The 10,339-nt window shown below is 28.7% G+C and overlaps 1 protein-coding gene across 1 annotated transcript in view; it reads left to right on the top strand.

Moving 5' to 3' along the window:
* LOC108694779 overlaps nt 1-10,339 on the top strand; it is an 18,198-nt gene that overhangs the window by 2,445 nt on the left and 5,414 nt on the right. The window contains 8 exon segments of the mRNA XM_018204437.1: nt 613-693; nt 695-890; nt 1,337-1,660; nt 1,765-2,152; nt 2,484-2,723; nt 3,675-3,829; nt 3,970-4,348; nt 10,120-10,337. Coding sequence (XP_018059926.1) covers nt 613-693; nt 695-890; nt 1,337-1,660; nt 1,765-2,152; nt 2,484-2,723; nt 3,675-3,829; nt 3,970-4,348; nt 10,120-10,337 — 1,981 coding nt within the window.

The following is a 10,339-nucleotide window of genomic DNA, read 5'->3' as shown; positions in this document are numbered from 1 at the left end:
AAAAATAAATAATTTTAATTACTATTTTTTTTAATAATTATTTATTACTATATTATTATTATTATTATTAATTTAATATAACAAAAGAGAGCTAGGAGCCAAAAATTATATTATTTCATTAATAATTATAACAAAAGATATATTGAATATAAATTTGACAAATCATTCAACGTAAATAATAAATAAGAATATAAAAATATATAAGAAAATATATAATATACAGACGTTTCAATCTCGATTTATTATTATTTTAGTAATTATTATTAAAAGTTTAGCAATGCTCCTAGAATAGAAATGCACAAAAATTGTTCCTTTTATAACCATAACTTCTTCTTTGTCGCATGTGTACTGCCGATAGATTCACTCCTTCTTTTTTACTTTCACTATGTCGCTTAGATGACACAACAAAAAAAAACATTTTATTCGTGGAAAAGAAATGTAAACCGACTATATACAGAATATCGTCGTTCAATTCGTAATTGATCGCGAGCATCTATGTCTATATGCTGACACAACAGTACATTGAAAATTGTGCGCATTACCCGCGGGCGTTCGAAAGATGCGGTAGAGAGACACAAATTTGTATCATATACTTATCTTACCACCCTAAAGGTTGGTCAGCACGGAAGGACTAGATGCATATAGACGTAGTAATTTGCTTCGGGGCAAAAGTAAGTCATCGACCCGAGCAATATCACGCAGGACTACAATTTTTCTTTTTGAGGTCGAAATCAACTAATACATCGCTGAACATGAAAACAAATTGGAATAGTGGTATAGATTATGGTTTTTCTATGATAAAATCGATGATGTGGATACTTGGTTTATGGCCTTTGCAGCAGAATAATGTAGTTTACACGATTCAGTGGTTCATAATATTTATAACAGGGGTAAAATAACGTAACATAATGTAAAATAACATATAATGTAGAAATTAGCTATTTGTAATGGTAAGAAAAAAAAATATGCAATTTAATATAAAAATTAAGGTAAACAATTGCACTGCATTTACTTAAATCTTTTTCAGTCAAGTTGAAAATTATAAGAATTTTAATTTTAAATTGTTCAATAATTAAGTCTATTATCTGTATATGATTAGAATAAATTCTATAATACGTGTAATGACATGCATATATAAAAAAATATATAAAATATAATACATTGAAAGATACATATTATACACAATGATTTATTGTAATTAATCATAATTTAAACATAAAGAACAATTGGTGATTAAAATTTTATAAACAGTTTAAACATCGTTTCTCGATATTTATTATTTTTGATGTAGTGCAACTTCACATGAGAATGCAATTTTATATTTGCTACCATGCAGTCTCTCACAATGATCAACGTGCTGATAGAATCTTTCAAGAGCTGTGATGCTGTTAGAGATGGTTTAGACATTCTTCGTCTAATAGAAAGCTGTATGCATGCATGGTCGAACATTGTTTTTCCACGAATTTATATGAAAAAGATTGCCATTAATCTCAATTCTGCAATCGACGACTGGTCGTCTCCGTTTATGAAAAAAGAGTCGCGCATAGTGATGATGGGATATGCACGTGCAGGACGTCTAATCGCCCTGACTCACTTAATCGCTGGAACAACAGCAGGCGCCTTATGGTTCATATCCGTCTTCCTCAGCAATAAACAAAAGGTTGTATTAAATCTTCATAAGATTATTGTTGAATAAAATTGAAACTTATTTTGTCAATAAAGGAAATGTTTTATTTTCTAAAAATTAATACCTGTATTCTACAGGCTGCAATTACAGATAATGATACTGTAGCTACGTGGAATTTTGTCATTCCATCAACGTGTCTGTACAAAGGGGTTTCGTATTCTACGTACAAAATATTGTTTATGATGCAAGTAATACAAGGATCTTTGATATTGATATCAGAATGTGCTTGCGATAGTTTTTTTTTCGGCATCACTATGCATCTTTGCGGTCAACTAGAACTTTTGGGGATACAATTTACGGAGATTAACAAGAAACATTACGACGAAAAACGTCATAGAAATGTTTTAGGACCATTGGTCAAAAGACATTGCCAGTTGATAGCACTGACCAAGAATATTGAAGACGCTTTTAATATCAACATTTTATTACGACTTTTAATAATTAGCGTAGTAATTGCATCCTCAGGTATGTACCTAAATCAATTTTTTTGATTTTATATTGATCCATGTTGAATGATATATTACAAAAGCATAAAATTATATCTTAAAACTTGCCAGTAAAAACTATAAAAATTGCAAAAACAGTTTCGCAATACATTTATGTAATTAGAATTATTGAATTACTTTTTAAAAAATAAAAATTCATAATAAGAAAGATTAAAGTATCAATATAAAAAAATAATAAAATATTAATAAAAATTATAAAACTTATTATAAAATACTTTAATGTATAAAATACATCTAAAAATCTAAATTAACATAATACATTCATAATTCGAAGAGTTGCGTGTTTTCAGGAGTAGGGATTCTTTTATCAATCAAGCAACAAGATTACAAGGAAATGATAAAAATGTTCATGTCCATTCAATTTTATATGGTACAAACCTTTTTGTATACGTATGCCGGCGATACTTTGAAGAATCGAAGCGAGTCAATTGTCTATGCCATATACAGCACCGCATGGGATGAAATGTCACCTATCATGGTGAAAGATCTGATATTCATTATGATGAGAATGAAGACTCCTCTTCGAATTAGTGCCGGAAAATTTTTCTATCTTACACGAAACACTATGACAGATATCTTGAAAACCACCTTAACATACATATCATTTTTACAGGTGACAATTAATGAATCAGAAAATCCTCAATAATTCCTGTGGTATAAAAAGCGATATATGTTAATAAGTAAAATAAAAAATATATAGTATATTATATTTCAGTACCTTACTGTCTATTACTTTCAATTGCTCTTAACCAAGAGATATATTTGTTACGTATATACATTTATATGTACTTGTTATTTTCTTTATTTTTTTACCAATCTATGTATAATATATTTTTTTAAACTTATATATAATCTTCCTATAAATGTGACAAAAAATATAGTCTTATGATGTGAGGACAACATTTTATCAAATTAAAAATTATATTTTGCGAAAAATCTCAACCTGAACAAATGAAAAAAAATTTTTTAATCCTTATTTCTTATCTGTTTTACACGAATTGATAAATACTTAAAATAAATACTTAATATAAATAATGTTGAATGTTAATATAAATAATAAATACTTGTTAGATATTAAAACACACCTTTAACAAAATATGCACGCAAAAGAAATTTTAATTATTTAGCGATGATTCATGAACTGATAAAATGAATTAAAAACCGTGCCATACTCTTTATACTTTTCTTTAAAAAAATGTAATGCAGGAGAAATTACATTATAATATTAACACATGACAGTCGCATCGAAGACGATGTATCGAAATAAAAATAAAACTTTCTCTTTTCTTTCCATTTCCTTTTTGTTTTTTTACCCTTTTGTATTTTCATAAAAATAAGTTTACATCACAATTGTTCTGAACAACTGTACTTCGGAAAATAACAGAGCATATGAGTAGTATTCAAATGGTGCCTACACTTCAATAAAATATGAATGCGAATTTTATCGCATTATGGACGAAGACTGACATTCGTGAATACAGTGCATCTCTCCTTGATTGCCATAATGTCATCGAATGACGATATAGCGTACGCTATGACCCTCGTCAAACACCTAACTGTACCCATAGGTGCTTGGCCCTTACAAGAATACAACAAGTTCGCTTTATTGCGTCATATCTTGTCTAGTTTTGGGTTGGTATGTTTCCAATTTTCATGTTGTGAAATTTTTCTTCTCCTTGTGCCTTCGATGTGTGAATATTTATTATGGAATATCGATATTTTATTTTGCTCACACAGTCGAATCTCAATAAAAACAGATTTTTATTTTATGTGCAGAGTGTGGTGGTAATCGTACAGTATCTCGAACTCTATTATAATTGCACAAACGCAACTGCAAATCTTGACGCCCTCACGCTCTTTTCCTGCGGTATTCTTGCTTTAACAAAAATAATATGGTTTCGTATATATGCTGATAATCTGATTTGTAATTATTCTTCTGCTATGAACGATTATGTTACAATCGACACCGAGGAGAAACGCATCATTATGCGAAATCATGCTTTCTGGGGAAGGATAATCTGCATTATCGCTTTATTGATCTCTTATGTTGATTCAGTAATCTTCATTGTGGGACACGCACAACTAAGCAGTGAGGAAACCAAAATTAATATAACTATTTTTGGTCATCAAGCAGGATATGCTATTCCGTCAACATGTACCTTGGCACATTTTCACATTTCAACTGATTTATATTTGGTGATTTTTATACTGCAGTACATCTATTTAGTAATCATGTGCATTAGTAATCATGGTAGGTCATTGCCTATTTACGTAGTTATTTTTGCAAAATGTTAATTTATATTTTAACGGTTACGGCCTTACTGATTTCTCTTTTGCATTCAAAATATAATTCCATAGACAAAGTTTATTAATATTTATTAAACATTTCGAATGCATTTAAAATTATATACATGTATAGTAAGTTCGTTCTTTTTGGACCCTCAGAATTTTCAAAAAATAACTTTTTTTTGTATTTTATTATCATTAAGAATATAAAAAATAATTATTAGATAAGAAAAAAACTTGATCTATAAAGCCATTATTAGTTTAGGTATACTATATTACTATATTAGGTATACTATATTATGATACCTAGCCCTAACTGTTGAATTCTGAGCAATCACTATCAGAAAAAGTTTAAAAGTCATGATCGTAATATTTAATATCCAAAAATTTAAAAATAAAATATTCAATCAAAAAACAAAATAAAAAACATAATCAAATAAAAAACTCAAAGTATTAAAAGCTTTACAATGATTACAATCTTGACGCGGTGTATAGAGGTTTAAATCTGTAAACAATTAGTATTAATTATCTATTTAGTTACTTGTATATCAAGAGTAACAAAAAATTTATTTTTTTATTATAAATTGTATTTATCTTTACACATCTGGAGATATATGTTATATTTATATCTAAATAATATTAATTTTATGATGGCAGAGAAGTACAATAAGCAACAATATTTTATTAATTATGGCTAGATGCACTATAGTGATATTCTGAATTATTAAAATTATGGCTTTATGGATCGAGTTTTTTCTGTCGTATAATTAATTTTTACATTCCTGACTATATAATAAAATCATTTTTAATCATCTAACTTTGTTCATTTGTTAAATATTATATATATGAAATAAATTTCTACGTCCATTTTAATAAAATACTGAATTTTGCAAATATTAAATATAGTTTTTATAAATACTCCTAAAATTTTAATATACTTATTATAATTAATAGTTGTACATTCTTACGACATATTCTTAATTATAATGTTTTACAGGTAGTGATTCTGTATTTCTTCATATTGTATTACACGTGTGCGGTCAACTGGAAATTTTAAAAGCAAATTTTATTAACTTTGACATAACAAGTCCGAAAGTCTATGAACGTTTTAACACATTGATTTTGAGACACGATCATTTGATAAGAATGACTAGAAAGCTTGCTGAGATAATTAGATTCGTTTTGATGGTACAACTCTTCATCAGCAGTATGCTTATAATTATAGTAGGTAAATATGCATCAATTTGATATGCTCATGAATTAATAAAAAAAAATATGAAATGTCATAAAATTTACATTAATTACGTGTATTTTTGTAGGATTCCAATTTATCATTGCCTTAACAACCAACGACTATGGTATGATGTCAAAAAGTTTCTTGGTACTTAGCGCATTTCTGATACAATTAACGTTATATAGTATTGTCGGAGATTATTTAAAGACGCAGATGGAAGAAGTCGCGCAATCTGTTTATCACAGCTTTTGGTATGATCTTCCTATAAAAGTAACAAAAAACATAGTATTTATCATGATGTGGACTCAGTTTCCGATTAAGCTGCAAGCTGGGTACTTCGTTGTAGTAGATTTGGGAACTTACATGAGCATTTTAAAAACGTCTATTTCATATTTATCTGTTTTACGCGTAATGATAGAAGCGTAAGGCATCAGAAGCATATAATAAACAATTTTTCACTGAAAAATATCTATAGAAATAATAATATACATAGAGAGAGTATGATTTTAATAAAATTGTTTTAATTATAATACATTTATCTATTCAAACGAAACATCGTATAACAGCAAAAATGTATTTGCATGTATATGAAATTTCAGTATTGCTAACAATATTACTTATGTTGTCTAATTGTAAGTGTACGTTCGGGGAGCTTATTACCAGTACTATGCAGCGCTACCACTGCTCGGAGAGTTAACTACAGCATAGCACTCTGAAACATTATTGTAACGACACTATTGATAGCGATGATATTTGATGTCATGACTTCGCGCTACAAATGCTATCACTAAAGAGATAGTGCATTGATAGCACGTTCGTGTGCTCTATGAACAGCGATAGTGTAGTGAATACTGAAATACCTTCATACATGGGACCATTATGGCTCCACAGGAGACCATTACGGTCTGACACAAGATCATTACGGCCCCACATGGGATTATTACATCCCTATATGAGATCCATCACAATTCCATATAGGACCATTATGATCCTACATGGGACCATTATGGTCTTATATAGAATACCTATAGAATTTGCGGCAGAGAAATGAACAGCGATAGTATAGAATACTGAAATGAACATTTTTGGCTGAAATTAATAATCGCAATAGTATTCATTACATTTAGCTTTTAAAATGAATTACGTGATGAAGAGTTACAGGAAAGTTATATTAAAATTGAGTCCAACGGATGTCATTAAAGCAAAAAATGATAAAGTTATGGTTGTCTAATATTTTGTAATTATACAGTTTAGTTCAAAAATCAATAAAATTAGGCTAGTTCAACGCGTTTTTGCATAAAACGAAAGAATCTAGCAGAATCTAAAAAATCTTGCTCTTGCTCCATTTTGCCATATGCGGTATGATTAGGACACTACACTATTACTGTTCACAGAATGCTTGTATTCGCTAGCGCTATCTTGGCTCCATGAACAGAGATAGTAGCGTTAACATTGGTAGCGAACTTTCCGAACGCATTCTAAGAAACTATTGCACTATTCCAAATTATAGTATTGCGTGCAACTCTCGAAATATCTTTAGTTTTTAGATTATTACCAATCGTGTCGGTCATTATAAGGCCATTATTATACATATATTTGTATGTATTTTACCTTTGATAAAAAAAAATGGTATTGATAAAAGATATAGAGAAAAGAGATTGCAACATGAGAAACGATGCACTGGAAAGAACATGAAACACCCCTCGGGAAAAAAATGTTTTATATATAATTATATAAAATTATATATAATTATATATAATTACTTATAATTATATATAAAATATATCCATATATACAGGGTTTGGAAAATCGCCTGCAATACTTTAGGAAGTTATTCGAGACCCAAAAAGAAGAAAAAAGCTATAAACATAGGTCCGGAAATAAGTCGTTTCCAAGTTACAACTATTTTTATGTTAAAACAAATTTTATTATAATTTATTTTTCATAATTAATCATAATTTCATTTCATAGTATTTTAATATAAATAACTTCATTTCGAACTATTTTAGTGTTACCCAGGATGCACTACATAGTCCGCTTCCCTCTAATAAGGTAAAAACAATTTTTAAATAAAAAAATAAAAAAAGAGGAATCAAGTGGGTTATACCTCCACGTAGTGCATCTTGGATCACGCCCAAATAATCCGAAATTATTATTTAATATTAAAACACTAAAATGAATTATGATTGTGATTATGAAAAATAAATTATCATTTTTTTTAACATAAATGTGATTATAACTCGAAAACGACTTATTTCCGGATCTATATTTATATCTTTTTTTCCTTCTTACCCGGTATCCTACGAGTATAAAACATTTTTTCCCGGGCCTCTCCTTCAATTTGAGCTTTTTTTTCTCCTCCCCCTCGTAAAAAAAACTTTTAAGCAAAATATTAATATTTATAATATGTTAAATTAACACAAAATCTGATAAATGTGCAGTTTAGGTTACATTTTATTGTCCTTTAAATATGTTGTAAGGTATTCTTTTAAGTTGAAATAATTACAAAATTATATAGATATTGCAATATAAATATTGTTTTATATAATCAATTTATTATCATAGTTTTCATTTAAAGATATCTAGAATAATAATAATAATATATATACATCTAACAGAATCCTTAAAATCACAAAACATTCATTTATTCAATCAAATTAAAGATATTAATAACAAAATATGAAATATTTTCAAATACCTTTAGTAAAACTAACAACATTGCTCGTGTTGGTAAGAAACAAACACATTAAATTCTAAACTAATCATACGTCTTTTGACAAAAAGATGATATCCGAATAAAATGTATTGTAACACGACCAATGATGATGCATTGGAAAAAAAATGAAATATCCTCCTTCCTCGATTTGATCGTAGCCCCCTCTACTTCTATATAGAAAACTTTTCTTCAAGTATTCAAGTATTCAAAATAACTGTGTTTTGGAAAATAACTTCAGTAAATATTAAAATTGCACCGGAGATAAAATATGAATATGAAAGAGAATATCGTTGATGATTGATTCGTATTATGCATAAAGACCGATATTACTGTGCAACGTGCAGCTCTACTTACTTAACTACAATAATGTCATGGAAAGACGATATAACATACGCTATGACTCCCAGCAAATTCTTAACTTGGCCACTAGGCGTTTGGCCTTTGCAAAAATATAACATATTTGCTTTAATCCGTACTGTCGTGTGTGTCGTCAGTTTGGTACGTTCTTCGTAACTTGTACTTTCGACCTATCGAGTTTGACAATTCCAGTTTGGTGCACAATGTAACATTTAGTACACAGTGAGAACGAGAAACAGAAATAAAGCTCTAATGTGGTAATAAACAATCCATCCTTTCTGTTTGTATAGATCGTGATGATGATTTTATTGTTCCTCGAAATCAATTTCGGTAACGGCAGTATATATGAAAAACTCGATTCTCTTATGCTTATGTTTTGCAATATTCTCTCTATATTAAAATTGTTGTCCTTTCGTATATACGCCGATAATTTAATTCGCAATTTCTTTTCTGCTGTCAACGACTATATTGCGATCGATACTGAAAATAAGCGCACGATTATGCGGCGGCACGCATTCATGGGAAGGATGATTTGCTACAGTATTTCATTTTTTGGTTATATGGCACCAATTTTGTTTCTGATACCTGTAATAGTTAGTTCAATGTTAGGCAATGATGAGGACATCCAAGTTAACATATCCGTCAAAAATCTAGCAATGGAGTTACCTGTGCCCTTACCATGGACATTAGGAAATTATCATCTCTCTACAAATGTATACTATGTAATTTTCATAGTGCAATATATTCTATTGACACTAAATTGCTCTGGCAATGTTGGTAATTAACTGTTTATTAATATCTAAGAGACTTGCTTATTATTAGTTACTTTAAACTTTTTTACATTTAATAGAATTTATGGGGGTGTAACCACTCTTGAATTTCGGTGTAATCTATCAGAAGTTCGTTGAATTCCTCGAAGTCCGATGAAGTCCGATGAAGTCCCTTAAAGTCTGAAGTCCATTTGTACATCTATTTTTTGAATGGTTGCCCCCTCAAAAATTTAGTAATAGTAATTTTTAATTTTTATATTTAGATTTTTAGTTTATTTTAGTTTTGTTAACAAAACTAATTAACAAAACTAAAATATTTGATACCTAATTATATAAAACATTTACTTTCATTGATATTAAATATCAAAAAATTTTTTATTTTTCAATAGAAGTTCTTTTTTTTTAATGCATATTGTATGTCTACCTTACAATTCCAATGCAATAACATTTTGTTTTTTTATATCAGGTTTTTTTTTAACTCAAGTTCTAACTGATAATGTTTTTTGTTAAAACTTTCATGTTTTTAATATATTTTAATTTATAATTATAATTTATTTATAAAGGCAATGATATACTTCTCCTTGGAATTATTCTTCATATTTGCGGGCAAATGGAACTTTTAAAAATCGAATTTATCAATTATAACGGAAAAAATAAAGACATAAAAGAGTTTGAAGCATTGACATCTAGACATTGTTATTTAATGGAGCATGCGGAACTTCTAATAGATGTAATAAGCTTCGTTTTGCTCGTGCAATTGCTGTTCAGTTGTCTTATTATTTG

This window comes from Atta colombica, unplaced genomic scaffold (assembly GCF_001594045.1).
Source record: "Atta colombica isolate Treedump-2 unplaced genomic scaffold, Acol1.0 scaffold125, whole genome shotgun sequence".
NCBI classification, from domain to species: domain Eukaryota; kingdom Metazoa; phylum Arthropoda; class Insecta; order Hymenoptera; family Formicidae; genus Atta; species Atta colombica.
The sequence above is the reverse complement of the archived record's forward strand: the minus strand, read 5'-3'. Positions and strand labels throughout refer to the sequence as shown.